General features: G+C 41.7%; 1 protein-coding gene across 1 annotated transcript in view; it reads right to left on the reverse strand.

Moving 5' to 3' along the window:
* The window catches only part of JMY (junction mediating and regulatory protein, p53 cofactor), a 1013065-nt gene that overhangs the window by 291783 nt on the left and 693338 nt on the right, over nt 1–27944 (reverse strand). The window contains exon 8 of the mRNA XM_069627416.1: nt 14914–15009. Coding sequence (XP_069483517.1) covers nt 14914–15009 — 96 coding nt within the window. The remainder of the gene's footprint in view (nt 1–14913; nt 15010–27944) is intronic.

A 27944-nucleotide genomic window follows, 5' to 3' on the forward strand; every position in this document is an offset into this window, starting at 1 on the left:
TAACATTAACTATGCCTTGTACTAGCACAAAGGCATAATATGGGATACATTACTCACCGTAATCGTATTTCTGATGCTTGTATCCACTTAGATTCACATGCCGTGCATAGGCCGACATCTAGTGGAAGCTGCAGAGTATTACAGTTGTTGTTTTCAAAATTCGAAAAAGTAGGTCGACAGGGCGTGCCAGTAATACTATCCCTAGTGTGACGTCCGCTGTACCCATGATCCTTCACGCTTTGAGGTCCCTCAGATTGTTATTTTTCTGACATGAGGTTGCATGAAGTGTAGCGTGAGTACAGATGTATCCAAGCAGATATGTATAGACAAGCTCATTAGCATCCATGCACCTTCTCTCCGAGGGGAGGAAGGGTGGCCGCAGGTGAATCTAAGCATATACAAGCATCAGAAATACGATTATGGTGAGTTATGTATCCCTTTTGAGGCTTGTGGAATCGGCTTAGATTACATGCTGTGCATAAATTAGCGAGCAGTGTTAGGAGAAGGTGGTGGGACCTGAGAAGGTTCATGGGCGAACAGAAGTCTTAGAACCGCTTGTCCCACCTGTGTATCTGTCTTGGAATGTGCATCAATGCAGTAGTGCTGAGTGAAGGTGTGAACTGAGCTCCATGTAGCTGCTTTGCAAATGCTGTCTAGGGGGACATTTGCAATAAATGCCTGAGTAGCTCCTGTGCTTCTTGTGGAGTGAGCTCTTGGCGTGAAAGGCAGCGTCTTGTCTGACAGGGAATAGCACAGTTGTATGCACCCGAGTATCCATCTGGAGATAACATTCTTGGAAATGCAATCCCCTTCTCTGCCTGGGGCTACGGAGACAAACAGTTGGTCTGTTTTCCTTAGCGGTCTGATCTTGTTTACATAGTAAAGTACCGCCCTCCTTACATCTAGTGTGTGGAGTTTTACCTCAGCTGAGCTTTGGGGGTTCTGGAAGAAAGCCAGAAGCTTAATAGACTGGTTTACATGAAATTTTGAGATGAACTTAGGGGAGAACCTAGGATGTAATACAACAGATGTCCCCAACCTTGTGGATCTCTCCCGTCCCCTGCACACCCAATGTTTATTGTAAATACAACCAAAAAGTAATATGTTTTTTGTAGGTTCAAACCTTATTATAAACTTAAATTTCAAAAAAATAGGATCAAACAATCTTGTGATGTATTTCATCAATCAATTTATAGTAAAAAGAACATTATTTTCCAATCTTCATTACTATTCAAACAAAGTGCATTTCGAAATTGGTATTAGCTTTTGACTTATGTTTTGTTTCAACATAGTATGGATAAACAAATTCAAATCATTAATATCAGATAGTTTTTCATTCCTTTCAATAATACTTCTTATTGAACATCCAATATTAGATTATGTGTCTCTACACGTTTCAGGGTATTCTATCCCCTTTTTCAGGAGTTGTCTATCCTTTTTCATGTGCAGTTATCACATCTACAACCAATAAGTAAATAGAGTATTGTCACTCATCTGTTATATTTTCTTGTTTTATATCTGTCATTCATTTTCATCTCATAATTACCTGTGTTCTTTCTTATAGCAACCGTTTCTGTTATGCTAGTGAAATCGGCCTGTAAGGTTAAAAGAATAAATATAAGGATGAACCTACTATTATTTACACTTCCAGAAAGGTTCTTGTGATAAAAACCCATATGTGGATAATAAGAGTCATGGTGTAATACCAATGGTTCAAGAGTTACCTGTTTGCTGTCCTCAGCTGATGCACCAATGGGTGCTCAGATGCCTCTCTCCTACGTCAGTATTCTTCAATCAATGTTTAAAGAGAAGATTTTTGTTCAGGAGAGCAACCGGTACCATAATCCGATGATATATGTCCTTGTTCCAGTAAGGGGTATTCAAATAGTCCTCCTAGTTAAGTGGATTAACTTTACACCCGATGGTGAATCTGTAGAGAATTAATATGGAATTACTTCTTCATTGAGTTTAGAACTCATGCTCCAGTCTATAAGGTCCTCAATGGTTATGTGCATATAGTTCTGAATTCCCCATGGTTTTAGGGCGTTTTAGTGCTTACCTCAGTTCGTTCTCCTAATCTTGCTAAGCTGCCGCGGTAGAAGAGATCCGCAAAATGGCCGCTTTTGTTTATGTAAGCGTCACGGTGATGACGCGTTTGCGTGGTGACATCACGCGGCGGCGTGATGACGTCACGCTCGTGTAGTCTAAATAATTATCAACAAGTTGATATTCATATGTGTCACCAGCTTATAGAGGTGATAATGACTACGGATGTCTAGATCATGATGATTCACTGTCAATATGATCTGAATTGAAAGTGTATTCCGTGTAGAAAATTGTGACTAATCTCGCCGTTTATCGGAACGAAAAATAGAAGATTCCACTAGGCGTTAGGTGATATATGTTAATGTACTTTAGTCTTGAATTCTCTAATGTCCAACTATATGCTCATCTCCCAATTCATGAAATCTTTTTGTACTGTGCAGTACCCTGATCTCGTACCTTCATAGTTCATATATTTAATGTGTAGGTAATTATAGGATGAAAAGGTGTGCTCACATTCTGATTTCTCTTAACGTTATTTATGCATTGCATGTTGCATCCCTCTTCCAGCTCAATTCAATACTGTGCTTAGAAGATTCATCCACAACATTCACAACAATATTCACAAAAATACTCCCATGTTGTAGTCTTCGTTCATGCCCCTAGGGGCTAAGCTACTCAGCCTGTCTACCCAATAGATTTCTCTCTGGTTCAACCTTTTGGTATGATTCCCTCCCCTTGTTGCTTTTTTGACTACTTCTAGGACTATTACCTTCAATTGAGCTACACTGTGTTTCTTCTCGTCGAAATGACGTGCCACTGGTGACCTTGTGTTTTTGGTTCTGATGTTACTTTTATGTTCATGCCATCTTTCTTTGACTTTTCTGTTTGTCTGTCCTACGTAAAAGATGCCACAAGGGCAACTCAATCCATAGATCACAGACTTAGTGTCAAATGTGGCATAGTCTCTTAGCTTGATTTTAGTTCTATTATATGGATGTCTCACATGTGTGAAACAAAAGCGGCCATTTTGCAGATCTCTTCTACCGCGGCAGCTTAGCAAGATTAGGAGAACGAACTGAGGTAAGCACTAAAACGCCCTAAAACCATGAGGAATTCAGAACCATATGCACATAACCATTGTGGACCTAATAGACTGGAGCATGAGTTCTAAACTCAATGAAGAAGTCATTCCATATTAATTCTCTACAGATTCACCATCGGGTGTAAAGTTAATCCACTTAACTAGGACTATTTGAATACCCCTTACTGGAACAAGGGCATATATCATCGGATTATGGTACAGGTTGATCTCCTGAACAAAAATCTTCTCTTTAGAACATTGATTGAAGAATACTGACGTAGGAGAGAGGCATCTGAGCACCCATTGGTGCATCAGCTGAGGACAGCAAACGGGTAACTCTTGAACCATTGGTATTACACCATGACTCTTAGTATCCACATATGGGTTTTTATCACAAGAACCTGGAAGTGTAAATAATAGTAGGTTCATCTTTATATTTATTCTTTTAACCTTACAGGCCGATTTCACTAGCATAACAAACGGTTGCTATAAGAAAGAACACAGGTAATTATGAGATGAAAATGAATGACAGATATAAAACAAGAAAATGTAAATGTAACAGATGAGTGACAATACTCTATTTACTTATTTGTTGTAGATGTGATAACTGCACATGAAAAAGGATAGACAACTCCTGAAGAAGGGGATAGAATACACCGAAACGCGTAGACACAATCTAATATTGGATGTTCAATAAGAAGTATTATTGAAAGGAATGAAAAACTATCGATATTAATGATTTGAATTTGTTTATCCATACTATGTTGAAACAAAACATAAGTCAAAAGCTAATACCAATTTCGAAATGCACTTTGTTTGAATAGTAATGAAGATTGGAAAAGAATGTTCTTTTTACTATAAATTGATTGATGAAATACATCACAAGATTGTTTGATACTATTTTTTTGAAATTTACGTTTATAATAAGGTTTGAACCTACAAAAAACATAACTTTTTGGTTGTATTTAGAATAAACATTGGGTGTGCAGGGGACGGGAGAGATCCACAAGGTTGTGGACATCTGTTGTATTGTATCTTAGTACCACAACCCAGTGCCAGGGTTGTTTTTGTCTCCCCCACACCCCATTACAGTACATATAGAAAATTTAAAGATTGTAAGTCACTGAATGCATTGGGAGTGCACTAGGACTATCTAGATTTGAGAACCTAGGATGTGTCCGTAAAACCAGCTTATCCTTGTGTATGACAAAGAACAGATCCTGCACTGACAATGCTTGTATTTCACTAACCCTTCTTATGGAAGTGATGGCCACTAAGAAGGCAGTTTTGTAAGTTAAGTGTTTAAGACTTGACTTGTGCATAGGCTTAAAAGGGGGTCCCATGACCTTAGCGAGTAATAAGTTCAGATCTCAACCTGGTGACGGGCTTGAGATTGGAGGGTGGAGTCTCTTTAATCCCTCCATGAATGCCTTGATGGCCGGCACTTTCCACCACAATACTTTATTGTGGGAGGTGGTGTAAGCCGCCAGGGCCGCCAGGTGGAGCTTTATCGAGTTCAATACTAACCCTGAATATAGCAAGTGGAGCATATAATTTAGAATGTGGCTTGGGGTACATTCAATGGGGTTAATTTGTTTAGACTGGCACCAAATTACAAATCTTTTCCACTTGTCAAAATAACAGTGTCTAGTGTTTGGTTTTTGTGCTTCCTTAAGGATATCCACACACCTCTGTGGTAGGTTGAGATGTCCGAATTCTATGACATCAGGAGCCGTGCTGCCAAGTTCATAGATTGAGGCTGAGGGTGCACTGTTAATCCCCCATGCTGAGTGAGTAGCTTGGACAGGTACGGGAGTTTGATGGGGTGGCACATCGCCAGTTTGCGCAGATGTGGATACCAGGGTTGTCTCACCCACATAGGAGCAACTAGGATGAGCGTCACTTGATCCTTGTGGATCTTGTTGACCACCTTGTTCATGAGAGGCGTCGGGGTGAAAAGCATATGCAAATTTCCCTGACCAGTTCATCCATAAGGCATTCCCCCTGGAGCCTGGCTGGGGGAACCTGGACGTGAAGTCTGGGCATTGTTTGTTTTCGCTTGTAGCGAACAAGTCTATTGTGGGTTACCCCATAGAGAGAAGAGGTGTTCTATGACCCCCCTAGTATAGTTGCCACTTGTGTTCCTCTGGTAGGTGTTGGGACGATAGGAATATCTTCAGTTTTAGTGCCCATTTCCAAACTCGTTGCGCTAGCTTGGACAGATGTGGAGAACGTTTCCCCCCCCGTTTGTTGGTGTACAACATCACTGTGGTGCTGTCGGTGAGGACATGCACTGACTGGTTTGCTAGGTTTATCTGGAATGTCTGAAGGGCCTTGAACACTGCCAGTAGTTCCAGCAGATTAATGTGGTTCTGTGCCGTAGCACAAGTCCACAGACTTTGAGCTGTGTGATTAAGGTAATGATCCCCTCACCCAGCGAGTGAGGCATCTGTTGTGACAACCGCCTGCACTTCTGGATCATGGAAGGGTTTTCCCTTTAATAGGTTTTCTCTTGTCCACCATCGAAGGTTTTGTACTAGTGTTGGCAAAACGACCACTAACCACTTGCCTGAGACCATTGTTTCGCCAACCACTCCTGCATCGGTCGCATGCGCAGGCGCGCTTTTGGTACCAGGTAAACGCAAAATGCCATCATGCCTAGCAATCGCATTGCTTTGCATACCCTTATCTGGTGGCCGGCCTGATAATGAGATATTTGCAGTAACATGTTTTGGACTCTTTTCTCTGATGGAAAGACCAACCCCTCTTCTGAGTTTATGACAGCTCCTAGAAACTGTTTGGTCGTGCTGGGCACTAGGCTTGATTTTTTCTTGTTTATTGAGAAGCCCAATTGAAAGAGTAGGTTGATAGTTCTTTGAATGTTCTGCCTGAAAATGAGAGGAGTGTCCCCCGTAATCAGCCAGTCGTCCAGATAAGGGTGCACTGGGATTGCCTCCCTGCACAGGTATGCTGCCACCATCGCCAGTACCTTCGTGAATACCCTTGGAGCAGATGCTATTCCGAAGGGCAGCACTTGAAACGCAAGAATCTTCTGTGCGCTGGGAACATTGAAATATGAAAATAGGCATCTTTCATATCCAGTGTTGCCATGTAGTGCCCCCGATTTAGCAGAGGGATTACTTCTTGTAGCGTAGTCATGCAGAACTTTTGTGGCCTGACATACTGGTTTGCAGAGCGCAAGTCTAATACTGGGCGCATTGTTATATCTTTCTTTGGCACAAGGAGTAGGTTGAATAAATACCCTTGTTTAACTGGTTGGCCGGGACGATTTCTATAGCGTCCGTTAGGAGTAGCGTGGCGATTTCCTCGAGGAGGATGCGTTAGTCTTCTTTGGAGTGGGATTTCTGGCGTGGGGGATGGTTCTGAGGTCGTTCGAGAAGTTCTACACAGTACCCAGCTTCTACAGTGGACAGCACCAATCTGTCTGAGGTGATACCCTCCCATGCATGGGTGAAGTTGGAAATGCACCCTCCTACTGGAGAGGCATGGGAGGGCACCTGAAGCGGGTTGTCACTGTTTCTGAGGTGGGGTACCACCTCTGGAGGAGGAACCCCTTCCCCGACCGCATGATCTGCGTGGTCCTCTGTGGTAATTCTGAGAGGCCTGGCCTTGATTGTTCCCCCAGTCCGTTCCCTGATTTTGATTATAGCTGGAACCCCTTTGGGAATTTTGTCTGCGTGAGCAACGAAAATTGCTGTTTCCCCTCTGGCCAGAAGGTTTATTGGTCAGCTGGCCCAATGATTTTAGTGTATCATATTCTTCCTTGGCAGTCTTCAAGGTGTCCTCAACGGCCTTACCAAAGAGTACATTGGGCTCGACGGGCATGTTAATGAGAGTGGCCTGCGTCTTTGGCTTAAAACTGGATTGGCGTAACCAAGCGTGATGCTTAATAATGGTTCCCTCAGCTATGATTCTGCCAGGGTTGTCTGCAGCGTAAAGATTGCTCTTTAGCAAGCAGCTTGAAACTGCCCTGCCTTCTGCAGCCACTAGTGCTAATTGAGTCTTGTGGGGTTCCAGCGCTGATGAGAGTAAAGCTGAGACCTCATCCCATTTATGGCAGTTGTAACTAGCTAAAAGAGTAGAGTTATTAGCTATCCTGGTCTGGAACGCAGCAGAAGAGGCACCTTCCTGCACATTGTGTACAGCCTCTTACTCGCCTTGTGTGGAGGAGTCTCAGAGGAGGCTAGGGGAGTACCAGCTCTTTTTCTTGTTCTAGTCACAACAAGCGAGTCAGGCTTCAGCTGCCCCCTGATGTATAGCAAGTCTGATGGTGCAGGTCTGAAAAGTTTTTCTATGCAGGTGTTCACCGTCCGCGTCTGATTTGGTGTTTCCAGCAAGGGTTGTATCTTCCGCTGAACAGACTTTAGTAGGGGAATAAATTGAGTTACAGCCTTTTTATCTCCCAAGATTTTGTCAACAAAATCCTTGTCCCGGTGATCCTCTTGAGTAGATGTATGGAAATGCTGAGCCGCCTTGAAGAGCACTTCTTTCAGAAGAGGCTGATTATCTATGGGTGAGTCCACAACCGGGGGTCTTGATTAACTGAGGAGTCCATGTTATACATGTCTGTATCTGGGTCATCCTCATCATCCCCATAATAAGGCTCTGCGGCCTCTTGGACATAGAGGTCTTCGTGATCTGTGTCCGGGTCATATAGGTCAATGACAGTGGGATCTTGCACTAGCTCATGGGGCGAGACCTTTCAGCAGGGGGTTCAACAGGGTTCTGAGACCCAGGGGGCTCTGGGGGTAGAGTGAAAGCTTGTGAAGTATTCAGGGTCTTTCTCATAAAGGTTTGCCATTAAGGGCATTCTTTTCACGACCCTATCGATATCTTCAGCTGACCACTGGGCAGTGCTAGGAATAACCACTGGTTGAGATGGGAGACAAATCTTCTGGAGTGGGTGGTAGCCTTTTTCTTTAAGGCTGAAGACAGGGAATCCTGTTCCTGAGGTCCCTTCCTCTTGTGAGGGGCCTATCCTTCTGTGACTTATCCCTATTAGGGGTCTTAGAAGAACTCTTCTTAGACTCTCTTGACTTAACAAGGCCTTCAGGGATGTGCTTTTTTACTAAATGTGCTAGTGTCGCCTGTATGTTTTTTATTTACCGATATCGACGTAGAATGTCGAATCTCGGCTATGGATAGATCCGAAGTCTCGTCTGCTGATGTGCGACGTTCGGGTATGTTTTTACAGACGTCTGTTCTGTCTTTCGACAGCTGGGGCCTGTCATGTGGCAATGACGATCTGGAGTGCGCAGAGGACAGCAATTCAACGGACCTCTCCCTGGATGTCATGTGTTGCCGTTTGCTAGACACGTGTGTCAAGTTTCGGCCATGGGTTGTGTGCTTGGTGGAGGGGGTTGTGAGAGCGCTTCCGCTGCCGGGTGTCGTCCCCATAACAAGGCCACCGGCCTGTCTGTTGGGGTCGGGGGCCTGCGCTTGGGAAACCGGAGTAACCCTGTCACCTTCAGATAGCGCTGCTTTGCTGCCGTCGCTGAAGTTCCCCTCCACGTTCATGGTGGGTTCGACCTGCATGACGTGGTGGGCCCAGGGTTTAGTTAAGCGATCCTTAATCGTATTTGGGTTTAAAGAGTTTACACGCTCGACAGGTCCCTGGCCCATGATCCTGAGGGAGACAAAGGTTGCACGCAAGGCGTTTGTCAACCCACGGGAATTTCTTGTTACACTTAGGACAAAGTTTAATGGGGGTCCTGTCCATGACGGAATAACACGGCAGCTAGGTGTGGTGTACGAAAAGGGGGAAATACATTCTAAAATGTCCCCCCCCCCCCTCTCCCTACTATGAGAGCCGAAGCCCAAAGCAACCTTCCAGGCCGGACCGATCCGTTGCCAGGGGGTCTTCGACGGTCATCTCTTCACTGCTGTCAGAAACTCGATAGTCGGTGGAATTGTGATCTAAAGGATAGTAAGAGAAACTATCGGTAATTAATATATATAATCAATGGCAGTAAGCCGAAAGGTGAACTCTGCGAAAGAGCGTCAGTCTAGTATGGCAGAAAAAAATAATCTGAGGGACCTCGACGCGTGTAGGGCCATGGGTACAGCAGTCGTCAAACTAGAGATAGTATTACTAGTACGCCCTATCAACGTCCCTTTTCGAATTTCTTTTCGAATTTCGAAAACAACAACTGTAATACTCTGCAGCTATCACTAGATGTTGGCCTATGCACAGCATGTGATCTAAGCAGTTTCCACAAGCCTCAGAAATATAAATACATTTATCTATAAATATATGCACAAACACACACACCAATAAACATAACAAAGGGTATGTGTGTTAGTCTGTGTGGTTAGTAAACAATTTACATCATTTGTTAATTCTGCGACTGGATGGATGCAAGTATCATTAGTGATAAATAGCCTGGTTCCATATATGAGTCAGTTAAATTAAATATCTGGATGGAATGGGAAAGCTGATCTGCTAAGAACAACAGTTTGATGAGCCAGTTTAAAAGAATTCTTCTCTAGTTTGTAGGTTATTTGCATTACATAAACCTCCGGCTTCACATCCTCCATCTTCTAAATCTGGGGAAACAGCTCTAGCAGATTATCAAAACAGTATGGTAATATAGATCAATCGAAGATAACGCAATATTTCAGATGTACTTGTAGTTTCAGTTCCTTAGGCCAATAAACGTTACGTCTGTCAGTCTGTGTGGTGAGTACAAATATTACATCAGTTGTTCATTCTGCAAATGGATGGATGGATGGATGCAAGCATTGTTAGTAATGAATAGCCTTGTGCCATTTATCATCAAGACTTTGGGTGCAACTACCCAGCAAACAGACCTTTATCAGTCAATACTTGGCCGGGCTTAATCTTGTCCATACATTGAAGTTGTGGAGGTTCTTTTGGCCACATTTTCCATTAATTTCCCTGTCCAATGCACACATCTCTTTTTGGAGGAACACTCAAAATTTACTGGATACTTTGGGGAGTTGGATTTCCTAGACATATTCATGACTCACCCAGTCCCACCTGCAACTTACCCAGAGGCTGTGCACCATGTGCATAAACATATAACACGTTCAGCTTTGCTCTCTTTGATCTTTATCCAGCGCACAGTACCCTGGTGCTACTACAGTCTCTGCTTGTTCTGTTATTTGCACGTACTAAAACGATTAAGCCTGGAAGAACACCTCCATCACCCATCAAAGCAATGGTTACCACTTTTTAGTGTTCCATTGGCCATTCACTGAATAGTTTGCATGTGGCTTTGTCCTTTTTCTAGAAAATATCTAATAGTTATACAAGAGGTCAGATTCGTTTTCTGTGTTGCTCTTGGTCACCCAGTGTGACAGACTACTAATTTAAGGAAAATCTTTTTGCACTTTTTGGTGTCACCTGTTCCTTGCCCCATTCAGAGTTTTGCATTGCGTTTGAAAGATCGGTTCTTTCCCCATTCATTGTGTACCCCTTTAGGGAGAATTCATCAACGTGTTGGTACTTGACCAAATCTACATTCACCAGCTTGAGGAAACATTCCCAGAAAATAGTTAATTCCACATTCCCAAGATGCAGTCACGCAATAACCTCCCTGCCATACTGCTGTGACCAGTTTGCCAGTGTCAATTTCTGATTAGCGCTGCAGTGACTTCATGAGTGTCCCCAATTGTTTGTTAACAGTGCTCTCATTGGAGTTCATCAACCTGCTCCTGGAGCTATTTATTGCTTGTTAGGGAGAATTCTCAGAAATGTGCTAATTTCCTTCTACCTTAGAGCTCTTTTTGCTGGAATTCATGACTTTACATTTTTATCCTGAAGAGAGTGAGACCTTATTCCCACTCATGCATTTTTGTTTAATTTGACCTCTGTGTTTCTTTTGGTTTTGAAGTCTGACAAACCCCATAGGCATCTTTTTACATTGTGACACAAAGCACCTTCAGTGCAGTGCCACATAGAAAGCCCTTGGATCTCTGCTAAGGTTTAAATACCTTCTCTTGGATAACTAATGTTTCCAAGAGCAATGAAGTAAAATCGACTTTACTTCCATTGTGTAACTTTCTAGACCCAGCACACACTATCTTACAATAGGGTGCTGGAGGGGTTATTTAGTATCCCCTTTGTCTAGTTTCTCATGTAACATTTTTATGTTACCCTTTCTACAATTAATGGCTGGTGGCAGTGGTTTAATTTTTCCTACCATTGTGTGTTTCTACTGCAGGCTGCAATTGCAGCTGCAGTAAAGCACCCATGGGTGGCCATTTTGTCAAAATGGCCCTGGCCTTTTATTTTGGCCATTTCTTGTTGGAAAGGTCCTTCTTGAGATTTAATCTGCGCGCCAAACCAGGTTTGGTCCCTTCGTTCGTTTTGTCTGTGGTGGGATTCACTGGTGAAGCCCGCCTCTGGCTCTAGCGTGTCTGGCAGGGCAGGAAGCGAGGGAGGCGCCCGGATCTCCCTGAGCTTAGTCTCCTTGGTTACAGGAATGCACCCAAAGGTTATTGTTTGGCTGGCTGTGATTGACAGCTAGGCTGCAAATAAATGGGAGAAACCTGCATAAAAGGCAAGGCTTTTTGCTTGGAAGGCAGAGTCGACCACTGGACGAAGGAATCTGAGGAAGAACTTGGAAGAGACGCCTGCTGCAACTCCTGACTGTTGGTTTCCCCGGTGAAGCCCTGCTGCAGTGCGGAAGCCCCAAATTTGCCTCGACTAGAGAAACCCTGCAAAGGACGACTTCTCCCCTTGGGTTGGTGGGACCAATCGACCCAAGATGAGCTCATCTGGAAATCCTCTCGGAGCTGGCTGTACCTCCATTGCTGCTGCAGAAACCGATTGCCAGGGAGAGGAACACCAGAATCGTGTGTGTCGTCTTTAAGTCGGACCCGAGCTCCAGGAAGATCCTCCGGACTCTCATGAAGCAGAACTGACCAAGCCTGAGCCACCTCAAAATAGTGTTGGACACCAGATGGGAGGAACGTCCATAAGGTATCAGAGAACCACAGTGGTACTATTTGCGAGAAGCTGAAACCGCAAAGGGCAGCTGATCTCAAGTTTGCCCATTGCTGCCGCCGACCTTCAATTCGTAGTGCAGGAGTCGACTGACGCCCTCCCTCTTGTCCCGACGACTGAGGCCTAGGAACAACAGGTTCTGCAGACCTACACAGGAATAGAAGCTAGCTGGAACCAATTTCTTCAGACCTACGGTACTGTAAAACTAACGGGTACCTACATCTTGTTGTGTAGCCTAGCTAACTGATATGATATGATATGATTTGATAGTTTATTTATATAGCGCCTATACACAATGTGTTTCAAAGCGGTTCACGGCAAGGGAGGGAACAAGGGAAAATCCAAAACATTCTTACAGGCCATGAACAACAAGAATGTGAAATTAACTATCGTACTCGACCTAGCGACATTTCAGATAGTGCAAGTGCTAAGACACAGACAGGAAGGAAATGGGAACAGACAGGCAACTACCGTACTAGGCCTGATGACATTTCTGGCAGAGCCGGAGAATGACACGAGGTGAGGGAGAGGGGAGGAGAGAGGAGGGAGAAGAACAAAACAAGCGACTATCGTACTAGGCCCGACGACATTTCAGATAGTGCTGGGGGGGATAACAAGTAAAGGGGGGAGACACACATTTGTTACTATCATACTAGGTCCAGGGACAGTTCGGATAGAGTAAGTGCACACAGAAAAGTAGGGGAAGGAGAGAGAGAGAAGGGGAAGAGAGAGAGGAGAAGAGAATAGAATAAAAACAGTGAAAAGAGCAGAGAAGCAGAGGGGAGGGTGAAAAAACATTCAAACTACATTGTTCAGTCAGTGAGTCTGCATCACTGTTCTCATCTGAGGCTGTTCCTTGTATGGGTGCAACTACCCAGCAAACGGACCTTTATCAGTCAATACTTGGCCGGGCTTAATCTTGTCCATCGATTGAAGTTGTGGAGGTTCTTTTGGCCACATTTTCCATTAATTTCCCTGTCCAATCCACACATCTCTTTTTGGAGGAACACTCAAAACTTACTGGATACTTTGGGGGGTTGGATTTCCTAGACATATTCATGACTCACCCAGTCCCATCTTCAACTTACCCAGAGGCTGTGCACCATGTGCATAAACATATAACACGTTCAGCTTTGTTGAGACTTGTCTTGGTTGCTTTTGCAGAGTTGCTTGTAGCTTTGCCCCTCACAAGCCTCCCAGCTTATGGCCATACAGTGATTTCATTTTCTACAAAGACTTTGAAAACATTGTGCAAGACTTATTACTTACCTTCAAAAAGTGCTTCAGCGCCCCTAGACTTTGCTCAATTGACATTGGCTGTCCTGGCTCCCTGAAAGACTCTTCTATCCTCTGACTGTGTGCTTTAACTATCCCTCAACAAAAGTCACACATTCTATTACTTGTGTAGCTGGGAAAGGGTTAATTTACTTGGCATTGGGAGTTCAAAAGTACTTACCTGCTTAAGAATATTTGTTAACCATTTTATTCCCCCACTATTTTCCTTTTGACACCAAACTCAGTATTGCTCTAAATGTGCAAGTGATATATCAATGTCCACAGTGTCCTAGTTATTTAAGTCACCTCAGAGTGTAGAAAGTGTCTGTGTGCCATCCCAGATGGGTATCTACTGATTTATTGAAACAGAGAGTACATTTTGTGAAGTATATTTTTGTGTTACATATATTTACTCCCTTCTAAAGAAGGCTTTTCAACTGACTGGTAAATGAATACATAATTTTTTTATCAAGAAACCTTGAGTGTAAGTGTTTATTTGGATATGTGTCACGGTGAATCTCTATGTCATAGCCCTATAGCTCACATTGACCCCTCTTGAGATAACCCTGGCTGCTCAGTCACTCCAACATGTGTAGTACATGCTTACACCAAGGGTTGGGTTAACTATTGCCATGTGATCAAGGCTGGTGCAGTCTCCCACAGGGTACTGCATACAATCTTGCCAAACATTGCTCATTGCCAGCCACAAACTACAGCCCTCAGTGCAGTGGTGTGATCCACTCCAAGGCACCAACTACATTGCCAGAGCTGATCTTACACCAACTATCTACCATCTGCAATCCCTGCAACCTTCAAACCTGAAGACTTTGGGTGAAAAATGTTCTATGGATCTCAAAAACAAATAGCTATGTTCCAGGATTAGTGTCTACACCATACAGAAAAACTACAGGGGGGTTGGAGGGGATTTGTGCCACTCCATATGTAGCAGCTATGCTGCACCAGCGACATCTGCAACTCTGTAAATAAAGCAATCATGGAGTTGCATTTACATCTGGTGGTGGCTGGTTAAAGGCTTTTGGGTCCAGACAGCGCCTAGTTAAAAAATAATATGAGGACTATGTGGAAGGAATGGAGGGTGTCTATTATAATTAGATACTGGAGCCTGTTTAAGACTTGGAAGGCATTCCGAAAGTTGTGAATTTTTGGGAAATTCACAAAGAATAGAAGCATTTCCACATAGGCAGAAATAGGAGTTTGGAAAGAGGCAGCAGCTAGGATTTTGGTGAGAGCTGGTATCAATCGTATCTATAGTTCAAAATAGCACAACATTATAAATGGTCAGTCATGTCTCCATTCATCACAGCAAGTTTCAAGACATTGGGAACATAGAGGATACCACAAGTGCAAATATTTGCTAATAAGCACAGAAAAACATTTTGCCACTTTAAAAAAACAAACTTCAAAACAAAAACAATATAAGGTGTATGTGATCTATGAAATAAGAGGGTATCATTGAAGAAATGCAGCACAGAAAAACGTGGGGTCAATATAATAATACCTGTTTAAAGGTGCGAAGACGGTCTAGGGTTTTCTGTCTTTCTTGACTGAATAAATTGATTTTCTTTTCTTCATCATCATGCAACTGTTCTCGTTTCTGAAACAAAAGATGTACAGATTTAACATTACCAAAAAGAAATAAACTGTATGCCCCCTTTCTGAAAACTGTATTTACCCCAACACAATATCGCACCCAATTGATTTCAGAGAAAGTCACAAATGGGGTTCTCTTGAGTGTCATATGAAATCAAATAAGCAGTTCAGTCGGTCATCCTCACCCAACAGATTCCATTTAGCCAGGGGCCAAACAAAGACCAACTAACCTTATATATTTATAATTTTTATGTTGTCCAGTTGCAGTACAACCAAAGGCAGAAGGCAACAGCAGACAGAAATTAGGAGAAACGTGGTCAAAATATTTCACAATCCTCCAGTTCAAAACCTTTATTTTTTATCTAGTTCAGACATACTTAAACGAGTACAGGGGATGAAAGCAAAAGCACTCCTCACTAGATGTGATCCCTCTTAAGCTCATCAAAGATCATATCAGTCTGTTAGTTGAAGATATATCCATTTTAGTAAATGCCTCATTTCAGAGAGGCACTATGCCAGCTCAACTAAAAGCAGCACGTTACCACTTTACTAAAAAGGGCACATTTGGACCCAGCTAAGCCAGTTATTTTAAGACCCATTTCGAACCTCCCCTTCCTTAGTAAAATATTGGAATGTGCGGTACTTGTCAACTATCTGGGCATCCTGAAAGAGGTGGGTACTTGGCTGTTTCTCAATCTGGTTTCCGGCCACTACACCACAGAGATAACTCACTACTCCTGCGGGAGAAACACTCTGTTGCCAGGGAAGACCAGCAGCCCCCGATCCTTTTAGATCCATCAGCGGCGTTCGACACCATCAACCATAAGATCCTGGTTCAGCACCTGGAGACAGTGTTGAACTTCACTGTGTCTACTCTGGCATGGCTGAAATCCTTCTTGCAAGATAGAACATAGAAAGTAAAACTGGAGAATTGTATCTCACCTAGTAGTTCTTTGACATGCATAGTACCACAGGGGTCAGCCTTTATCTCCCCTTCTCTTTATATATAAATATATGTGCCCACTGTGGCAAGTCATAGAGAAGAGGGGTCTGCAGTGTCAACTGTATGCAGACGATCCCCAGATACTGATAGATCTACATGGAGGAGCAAATGGAGACACATTTGTGAAAGAGTGTCTGAGTGCAGTCCAGTGCTGAATGCAAGATAGTTGCTTATGTTATGTTACTTGGCATTTATATAGCGCCTTATATATCATTGGTATGACCTCAAAGCTCTGGTAGGTTTAACGCCCTCTGGAACCGCAGTTCAAATCAGTAGAGAGATAGTGTGTAAATCTAGAAAACGACACTAACCAAACATACAAGGTATATTATGTTGGCAGTAAACCAATCGCATCATATAACCAACATCGCAATCACAGACCCGTCAGTGTAACCATAGGGGGCCAATCTTGTGTAAAATTCCCCATTTGCTTTTTTCCTTTCTGTTAAAATGCTTTGCAAAACGTATTATATTCTGAAAGCTCATACACGGTACAATGCCGCAGCTTGCATGTTGAAAGAACAGCCCAGACAGGAATGCCAAACAGTACAGAAATACATTGTTTTCCTCCCTCACTGAGTCCTTGAAAGCAAGCAGAAACGGCATTTAATCAACGGCCCAGGTGCCGGCCTGTCTCCCTGCAGCTGTAGAAACAGGCAGTTAAAACATGATTTAGAATTTTCTAGTGGTCCTCCTTCGCGGACCTTCCTTAGAACAGGCTGACCCTTAGCTCACAAATAGAAACTAGTAGATAACGTGCATTGGAATGTGTCTCTCTCGCGAACATGATATCTTAAAAGAACAAGTGCTTTGTGTTCTTAATAACAAGAACTATGCCTGCAACTGTTGCTAACTTTAAGAAACTTGTCATAATGTATCATGATTGTCAATCACCGAACCCTAGCTCAAGAAGATACATTATGGGCGGTTCTGATGTGCCTTGAAGGCTGTCATTTTGTATATATGTAACTGTTATATGATGTTCTCTCTCTTGCGTCTCACGAGGTCTGGGTGACACACGTTGCAAGACGTTAGACCCCAGTTGGCCTACTTTTTGCAATAAACCATACTATTTGGGAAATCAAACCTCGTGTCTGTCGTATCACTAGTATATGGCGATTGTGCCTTGCTTTCCATATGCGAGGGTGTTCAGGGCCTAGCAAGTGTCTAAGGGTGCGTGGGTGCACTGGATATGTGTGCAGCTGGTGTCGTTGTTGCATGATAGCTGCTTCTTAGCGGTAGGTGTGGTGCTGAGGAAATCAGTTGGATGTGACCCAGACTGAGTTCTGGCTGCGTTAGGCCTGACGAGATGCCTAAGCTAGCCGGAATGTGCTCAGCTAGCTGTGTTTTAATAGGATGATGAGGTGTTCGTAGGGTCATGTTAGTATGGGGACAGCTAGACTGAATGTATCATATCTGAACGGAAGCAAAACAGAAATGCTCATTGGAGGCTGCTCTACTGAACATCCCCTTTTGTTCTCCTGGTCGTCTAGTCTTGGGTCTCCTCCAGTCCCAGTGACAGTGGCCCGAAATCTGGGTGTACCTTCTGAGAGCCAACTTACATTTTCACCACAAATTGATGCAATAGTTAAAAATGTACATTTCCACCTTTACAACATCAACTGGTAAATGAACACGCACATTGAGCAAGTGCTTTGGTGAGTGCTGTTTCACTGTTCCGGTGTCGGGCGAAGGTATAGGTATTGTTTACTTATCCCCCTGCAGCGGGTCGTCACTGGGAATTATTCTTAACATCTTTATTTAAAATGCCCGTCAAAACGATGAAGGGCGGTAAGTGTGACGCGAAAAGTAGAAGCTAAGCCATATTCTGTGAAGAAAACAATGGTAAACAACATGGCGATTGAAAAAGTGGTCTTGCCAATTTTGTCGGATAAGAGCATTAATGTTCTCCCTTCAAAAATGACTGATTATTATCCACCTGCTGCTGACCCTAAACTAATTCCAAAACATACTATTGTTTCTTCTTCATCCCCAGTGCGTTCTATACCATTAACAAACTTTAGTTTTGTATCCTCACAATCCATAGATGATAATCAATCCTTGCTCAATTTGCGTTATACAGTGGACAGGGAATCTTTCGGTGGGAAAGGGGGCGTTTCAGAAATAAATATGGTTCCCATATTGCAAAGTATTCCTTCTCTAGTAACACCGCACATACTGTCTAAATACCCTACCAACAGAGAACTATGTGCGTGAAACCATTAGAGAAACTGATGTTTGGCGTACACAGCAGATTTGAATCCTTTAGTCATTTACAGAATTCTATGACTCTTTATGATAAAGTAATTAAGCTTTCAGCGAAGTGTGAGGCTCTGATGCTACTGTGCTCAAAAATGTCTGCAGACCAAAAGGAACTGCTGTTCATATCTGGCAAAATAGTTGATGTTATAATGTTTAACAGTGACTAAAATCCTGAGAGCGAACTTATACGTATCCTACATGCCTCTATACATTTGAATTAAGCTATTGGTAATCTGGGTGTGGCAGATTTTATTTTGCTGGAACCCAAGTCAGAAGCCCTGGACTCCAGAAAATGTAAAGACTTGGCTAAGGATTCAAATAAAGGAAATCTTGCTAATATTGAAACAGAGAGCATTGACTATGCTCACACATCCCAAAAGAAAATGGAAAAAAAGAGGTTGCAAAGACCGAGAAAGCGAAATAGGTTTAGAACGGATGAACACTTCTTGACAGAAGAGGAAGATGCAGAAAAACAGGTTGTAATGATGACACCGAAGAAAAATGTACACAATGCATCGATAACAGATTGTATAAAGAACCTGACGAAGTAAGGCCCTAGGGAAGGGGGTAATAAATCTGTAGGGACTATGTATGAGTGGCTGACTAACGATACCGAAGGCGTAATTGTGCAATGTTTAGAGAATAGCTATGATGAACTACCGGATAATGAAATAGCCAAAACAAGTGAGATTAAGGAAAATAAGGAAATCGTTACTGATACACAAATTAAAAGAACTGGGATAAGTAGAAAAATGGAAGTAGGTTCAGTCAAACTCAAACAATGTTTTCAAGCTTAAAATATTGGAAAATGAGGCAACTAACCTCAGCTAATTTCTAAATAGAACTAGAGTGTTGAAGGTCTTAGAATGGATTCTACAATTGTCATTAATTTCGTACAGTGATATATTACTGGTTGAGCTACCTGCCCTGACGGCTGAGCTATACTGGTCAATATTGTATTTTTCTTCATCTTTGTGGAATATGTGTTGTCCCAGGCTGCAGTGCTTAAGTTTAATGGCCTTGAGGTAATCCCCATGCAGACAATTAAAGTTAACCTGGAAGCTGATTCCAATTGGAAATTAAAAAATCCAAGTCATTTAGAGATAGTGACGATAGACCTGGGTTAAGAGATTTTGAAATGGGAATCGGAACTAGAGGCCTTTATGATCGCACTAGATGACATATTGGGAAAACCTATGTTTCTGAAACAATGAAGTGTGAATGGACCTTTGATATTAGAAAAAGAAGGGATTAATTTGCTTTCTTGGAATGTGTGTGGATATCAATCATTTCTCCATGATAAGGGCCTATACGGTTTGTTAGAATCCTTTATTTTCTGCTTACATGAGACATGGCTCACTGACCCTTGTTACATGGTTGGTTATGTGATTTTAAAGAAAGTGGCATTAAAAACATAGCAAATGGGGTGACCCAGCAGAGGGCTTATAACAGGTATAAAAACATATCTGAATCTGGTAGGATATCTGCCCTCTTTGAAAAATAAATGTGCAATAGCATCCCAGCTGATTTACTGGACTACGGATTGTAGATTGAAATTACTGGTGATTAATGTGTATGATCCTCCAGGTCAAGTTATGACAAACAGTTCCTCATGTTAATTATCATATTTGGTATGCCATCAGGCCCAGAAGCTCTGGACAGTGTAAGGTTCTTTGATATATACAATATGTCCTCCAACTCAAATGAGAACCAGCTGTTTTTGTAATCCAAATACAAGGATTCAATTAATATGTCACTGGTGTAAATTTGATTACACTCACATTTTTTTTTTTAAAGATAATCGCCTTCCACTGCAGCAATCCATTCAGTGGCTGATTAAAGATACCAAAGGCAAAATTGTGCAATGTTTAGAGAATAGCAATGATGAATTACCAGATAGTGAAATAGCCAAAACAAGTGAGATTAAGGAAAATAAGGAAATTGTTAATTATACACGAATTAAAAGAACGGGGGTAAGTAGCGAGATGAAGTATGTAGTCTCTAAAAGCTTTAAAAAAAGTGTGCATCATCAGATCCTTTGTAGCTCATAAAGGTAGCTTTTCGATCCCTGCTATGGTGAAGCTTTACAAGGCAAGAATGGTACCTGGAATCCTGTATTTACTAGAAAAGAGGTAAAATGGCGACCCAAACTAGAGGATAAAATCAGGTGATTTTTGTTGGGGCTACCTCAATGTGTTCCGATACAAGCCATAAGGTGTGAATGGGGATTGTTTTCTCTGCTCACCAGATGGAAAATTAACAGGAACTTTTATTTAAAACTGAATATGTGGAATGATGATATAACAATATTAACTTGTTTTTTCTGATGGCAAAAAATGCAGGTAAAAAAAAAACCACACAATATTCATTGAATTTGAAGATGAAGTACTAGAATTTTTTAAGGCGTTTCATTTGATTTTAAGATGGATCTCCTGATTGTACTAGGTGTTGTGATCAAAGAGCTTGGTCTAAAGAATATGTTAGGCAAGGTTTTAAATGTAGTACTTAAAAAGTGGCGCTTGGAGTGGTCTCCCATACAAGGAAAGAATGTGTAGATTATGTGGTTTACAAAGCAGTCTAGTCGCCACATTTTAACTAGGTGTAGTAAGCTTACCCGTGCCTATGTGAGGGGGTGTGAGTCCCTGGTACATGATGCTTCAAGTGCGGTAACTGATCAATTTTGATGTTGCAATTTTCGTGGGGATTGCCGGGTGGATTTAACAGCGTTTGATATCTGGAAAATGTTCTTGAAATGTACAGATTTAAGTTGATGTAATCTCTGTTTTAAATAGTGTACTTCAAAAATGGCTACCTATTTATTCTTTCTTTTTAATATATGTATAATGAATTTGATTGACATTTTATAAGGATAACTAGGATTAGGTCTTCTAGGTGTGTCCTGTTTAGTATATATGTATGTTGAAATGTATTGTTTTATGATGCGTCTAGGGTTTGTAAAAACTATAGAACACAAGGGAATCTCTCTCTCTCTCTCTCGAAAATTCTAGCACTTCATCTTCAAATTCAATGAACATTGTGTTTTTTTAACCTTCATCTTTAGCCATAAGAGGAAAAACAAGTTAAAATTGTTATATCCTCATAAGGGTAACTACGATTAGTTATTCTAGGTTTGTCCTGTTTAATATATATTTATGTTGAAATTTGTTTTATGATGTGTCTAAGGTTTGTAAAAACTATAGAGCACAATAAAAAAATAAAACAAAAAAATGAACACACACACAACACACAAAGATGAAAAATTAAAAGATTGTCAACACAGGTAGAGACTGGAAAACAACATGACACATATTACTTACAGTAATAGCATTTCTGATTATTGTATCTGCATCGATTCACATGCTGTGCATATAGTCCGACATCTCATTGTTATCGCAGAGTATTGCATCTTTTGAGAATCGAAGGGGGAAGTCGACATGGGCGTGCCTGTAACACTATCCCCAACGTGACGTGCAGTGTATCCAAAATCCCTCACGCGTCGAGGTCCCTCCGATTGTGTTTTTTCAGCCGTGAGGGAGCCTTATGACAACGTGAGCGAGTACAGAGAGAGAAGGTGTAAGATGTCTATGTTCCTTCTACTCCAATAGGGGAGGAAGGGTTGGCGCATGTGAATCTAAGCAGATACAATCATCAGGAATGCAATTACAGTAAGCTTAGAATCACATGCTGTGCATAGACTAGCGAGCAGTACCCAGAGATGGTGGTGGGATGTGTAATGGAACAGTAGTAAAGCGATGTCTTAATACCGTTTGTCCCACCTGAGAATCAGGCCTACAGAGTGCGTTTCCAGGCAGTAGTGGTTTGTAAAGGTGTGTAGAGTTGCTGCTTTACAAATGGACTCAAGAGGAACATTTGCAATGAATGCTACGGAAGCCCCCGTGCCCCTAGTAGAGTGTGCTCAAGGCTTGAAGGGCAGATCTCTCTTGGCAAGAGTGTAACAGTGTGATGCAGTTTATTATCCACTTTGAAATAACCGATTTGGAGACAGGGACCCCTTCTCTACCAGCTGCCACAGAAACGAAAAAAATGGTTTGTCTTTCTTAGTGGTTTTGTCTTTTCCAGATAATAGATCATGGCTTTCCTCACTTCAAGTGGTTGGAGGCTTTTTTCTGCCACGTTAGTGGGGTTCTGGAAAAAGGTTGGTAGTTCTATTGACTGGTTCACATGGAACTTTGAAATAAATGTGGGCACAAACCGTGGGTGAGTGCGCGGCACCACTTCATCTTTGTGAATCGTGACAAATGGGTCTTGAACTGAAAGAGCCTACAGTTTACTAACTATTCCTATTGATTGGACTGCCACCAGAAAGGCGGTCTTGTAAGTGAGTGCTTTAAGGCTAGCCTTATGCATAGGTTCAAAGGGAGACCCCATTAGTCTAGTCAGTACAACGTTCAGGTCCCATCTGGGAGCTGGGTTGTACATAGGGGGAGGAAGTCTTTCAACCCCCTCCATAAAAGCCTTGACTACTAGAATTTTCCACCACCAAGCCTTCTTGTTGGACGTGGTGTAAGCTGAACGTGCAGCTAAGTGGACTTTCAAGGAATTGAAAACTAGGCCTGAATCTAGTAGGCGAGTTAGGTACAGGATTGATGCTCTTGGCATTGCACCAGATGACAAAGCCCTTCCATTTACTGGAGTAGCAATGTCTGGTGTTGGGTTTTTGTGCCTCTAAGTATGTTCATGCATCTTTGAGGGAGCTGGAGGTGACCGAACTCTATGACCTCAGGAGCCAGGCTGCTAAATTGAGAGTTTGCGGGCACGGGTGGAGTGTTTGCCCCCTGTCTTGTGACAGCATGTTGTACGGTCATGGCAGTTTCCTCGTGGGGGACACTGACATTGCCATCAGATGAGAGAACCAGGGTTGGCAGACCCACATCGGGGCCACCAGGATCATCGTGACTGGTTCCTGGCGCATCTTGTTTAATAGAGGAGTCAGGGGGGGAAAAGCGTAGATATATTTCCCTGACTATGTTACCCATTGTCCGTTTCCCTTGGAGCGGTTCTGTGGGTACCTGGAGGCGTAATCTGGGCATTGAGCGTTCTCCAGAGTTGGGAACAAATCGATCTCTGGGAAGCCCCAGTCTGAGAAGACGTTGAAGACAAGGGGCCTCATTACAAGTATGCCGTTCCGGAAATAGCAGTGCCGGTATATCTTTTTAAAAAGAATATTTTTTTGTTTTTTTGTTTTTGGTTTAAAGAAAATAAACCTTTACAAACAGTTGGGTCAGATTAAAACATAACTATATACAATCTTTTTGTGTAATCTATACAAAGAGAAATGTTTTTTTTACACATTAAAAAATGTAGGAGAAAATAAAGGATACAAAAATTAACTAATTTGGAATCTTATTACATTCTTGTACATTACCTAAAAACAACGACATTAAAGAACATGACAACACATAGCCAATTGAAATAAATGTGACTGAGTTAAAGTCTGGCTTAGGTTCGAAGACATAATTATAGGTTCAGAACAAAAAAGCAAATTAATTTTTGAGTACACTTTGTCCAACATAATTGAAATCTGTAACATCTCAAAGACTAGAGTCTTTTTACCATTTTCAATTCATACTTCATGGTGAAATACATTGTCAGTTATCAATAGGAGTGCATCGTTAATGCACATTAACAACTTAGTGAGACAGAAAATGAAAGGTGTTTTCGCCCCACATCAATCGGGACCACAAACGCTCCCCAGAACATATCATCGTCCCAACATCAAAGTAAGGAGATATCTTACTCCTATTTGTATCAAAGTATTTGCAGTATAAAACTAGATGTTTTACGGTTTCTATCTCACTGTTATGAGTACAAAAATCGACAAAAGGCAGTAGTGAATTTGCCATCATATTTCTTCCAGTGCTGTATTCGCTCAACTGTAGGGAAAATATTAAATTTAAAGCGCATGAATAACAAACGCGCCTTGTCACAGGGAAACAGAATCAGATATTTAGCACAATGTTTCCTTTTACGTGCAAAGGATGCATATTCAGCATGTGTCTTATAGCCATTATTGGATTTGATGGTTACCAACCAATCGTGTTCAAAGTGTTTCTTTTTCATCTTTGGGAGGCGAAGAGCCAAATCATTTTTAGTAATACTTATTCTTCAGAGTAGTAGTTCCATACTGTCTTCAAATTTGATTAATGAGGGTACATTCACAGGGCTTAACATCTTGTGAAAGATTTCAAACACAAGTTGTTTGGAGGATTAAGCATTTGAAAGTATATTAATAGTTTACGCCATTGGAATTTTGAAGCCAACAAGCTGATTCCCAGTTCGTGGCGAATAATGGTGTTTGGTAGAGCCATTGGTAAGCTTAATGTCTGTTTCCACAGAACTCCTTGGATGTGATCAAGTAATTTATCCAAGTCCAAGAGGCATATATCAAGCCCATATAAGATGATGGGCTCCGCCTTTAGAGTATAAAAATCAATGATTGGCATAATAGAGTATTTGCTATACCTTCTATAGATGACCTTCATTTGAGATAGAAGCGGACATAGTTTTAATTGGAGATTTTGGTTCAACATACGAACCGACATACAGTCCGATACTGTATAGCCTAAGTACCGCAATGAATAGGCTCTTTCCATAAAATTGCCCAATATAGATCATTTATATGACTTAATAGATTTTTTATTACAAAAAATAATGATCTGAGATTTCGATGGATTCGTCTGGAGATTGTATTTGTCTGCATATTTGGCAAATGCATTGAGCTTTTTTGCAGACCAAATTGAGTTCTATCAAATAGAATATCATCTGCAAATCCCAGTTAACGCAATAGTAAATGGCCCAACCTAAATGGAAACATATTTTCCTGCCAAATTTGATCTATGTCGCACAAATAAAGATTAAATAGTATAGCTGCAAGATTGCACCCCTGCTTGACTCCAACATAAGTTGGATCAGCGGGGTGAGTGCCCCTTCTTGAGTTCTGCGAATTTGAAAGCTTTTTTGGTGGTGTAGTGATGTAACTAAACCAACTAAAAAGAGCAGAATGCCAAGGTAAAGCATTTTTTGCCATAATAGGTTTCTAATGACACATTCAAATGCTGCCTAAGGTCCAACGCCGCCATATAAATTGGACCAGCATTAGTGGACTTGGTGCCAGCTAAGATATGGGCCAAGATTGTTGCATTTAAAAGATGTACCTATTGCTTTTCTAAATCCAACTTGGCATCTCGGATAGGGTGTTGTGACTGATCATAAACTCTTCTAGTCATTTTAATAAAGTGATGCAAAAAACCTTGGCAGAGTCATCCATTAGCGCGATTAGGCGGAAATTATTCGGGTTGCCAGGGTCGACTTTTTTTTATAAATTGGTATAATAATTGCAGACAGCCATGAGACTGGAATGGAATTTGACCGAAAAATATTGTCAGATTTCTGCTTTAGAATTGTCGCCCAAAAGAAGGAATCTGCTTTGAAAACACAGGCGGGTAAACCAGTTGGACCAGCGGCTTTAGAGGGATTCAATTTTTTAATTGCCCATCGCACATCAATGGATAGCGAATATTGCATTAGAGATCGTAAGTTCACTGAAATGCAAGGAACACTTTTGTGGTTTGAAGGTAATTGAAATGTATTCGATATATGTGCTTCCCATTGTTCTGCAGATATTGAGCAGTGTAAGTTGAATTGAGTCGAAGGATTAAATCCTCTTAGCATTTCCCATATATTTCTTGTTTTTCTTTTGCACAAATGGGAGACCATCCTTTGATTATCGTGAAGCTATAGCTGGAGTTTGAGGCCTTTAAGATTGTTCTTATATCGTTGTAAAATCATCCTTTTTTGATCCAACAATGGGATCGGCCCGGTCTTGTTTATTTAGTCTACGAATGTGAGTGTTTTTATCGCGCTTTAAGCTTGCAATTTGCCATATAAAGAATGTGTGTGTATACGTTGCTTGTTAATGTATAGAAGTGCAAGCGCATTAAGATGAAAATCAATTTTATATTCCATGCCTCAGTTTGATGCGATATAATTAGTTTGAGAAGGAGCATGAGACTCTAAGCTGATTCTATAGATCAGTTCACGACATAGCCTAAGAGTCCAGTGAACAGATGTGACTGGCCTATCAATATTTAATAGCGCACGTTTTGCATCAGTATTATAGTTGCTTAAAGATAAATTGCTAGCGTAAGCAACATGTGGTGGTCAAGGGGGATTATCAATAATGACGGATTCCAATAAACAAAGCTTTGGAGAAACAAAAAAGTAATCAATGCACGAACAGGCCAGGCCTCTCCTCCATGTACAAGGCTGATTAGAATCTGCAAAGTTTACAAGTTGGAGATCCCAATCAGCTATATATTCCATCCATTGCTGCCCATGTCTTTGAGAGATAGAGGGACGTAAAGAGGAAGTTGATGAGGGGTGCAACGTTGAAAGAGGGAGGCAATAGGAATTAAAATCGCCACCCAAGATAATGTGAGAAAACTCATCACGAAAGAAAACCTCTTCAAATAATGTGTCCAGTTGCGTAAATATAGTGTCAATCGTCACCTGGCCAGGATTCCAGTAAAGACATTTTAAAACTATCATCAATTTCGGATCTATTTGAGAAGTGATTTTGATTGCAAGTACTTCATTCGAGTGGGTTAGTAATGTGGATGTCACTGTCAAGTTGTTATCAATTAAGATGGCCAGGCCGCCTGCTGGACCTAATTTTCCCAAAACAGCGGGGGGTCGGGGAGTATAGGTAGAATAGCCATTGACATAAAAGGTCTGTACTTTCGTAGATTCCTGAAAAAAGAGAATGGGAGGTTTGGTCTTCAGGGTCAATGAACTAAACCAGGAAAACAAATTATGTAGCCACAAGTGTTTCAAGTTTGTATTTTGAGACAATGTTTGCTATGATTTTGGGAAAGGATTGTTCATAAGGGCGGAACCTTTTAAGAGAGGGAAGAGCCACTACCAATCCTTAATGGTATTTGCAAGCGAGGAAAATTGTGTCAACTCCACAGGAACTCGGGTAGAAGATGGTTCATCGAGCAACAATGGGTTTTTGTTGAGGACCTCAATTTCCTCAGTATGAACACATTTATTTGCTGTTTCCTCTGACGTAAACAATTGGGGGGGCAATGCCCATTAGGGAAAGATCAGCGATTGTACATGACCGAAATCTACAAATCATCCTGTTGGTATTACGAGTGGACAGAGTAATCCATTCTATATCCTGCGAGATCAACGTTCTCAGTTGGGGACATTGGTGAAAGGTATTTAACATGAAAGCACGCTTCAAACTGCACCTGCCATTAATGACAGGATCACTAATCCATCCCATGATATAAGTCTGGAGATAATTCCACTGAGGTCAACACCGAAATATCATCTACAATAGGAGTGGTGGCATGAGCAATCACAGAATTACATTCCTGATCATGCACATTTTCTCCAACAGGACTCTTTTTGTAAAAGCGAAGGGAGAGCTACTGATATGCAATCAGATTGATGTTGCTTTGGAGAGTTTACAATAAGAGACGTTACACAAGGTGGATTGGACACAGAATTTTTTCCAAGGTGGTTGAGTTCTCAAAATGAGGATGTGCCGTCAAGGAATCAGTGCCCGAGTCTGTTTGATGACTAAGAACACTAGCCTGTGTAGAGCCAGAATTCGACGGAACATTGCATTTGGTAACAATGGCACC

The sequence above is a fragment of the Ambystoma mexicanum genome, chromosome 6p (genome assembly GCF_040938575.1).
Source record: "Ambystoma mexicanum isolate Mex_15411 chromosome 6p, UKY_AmexF1_1, whole genome shotgun sequence".
Taxonomy (NCBI): Eukaryota; Metazoa; Chordata; class Amphibia; order Caudata; family Ambystomatidae; genus Ambystoma; species Ambystoma mexicanum.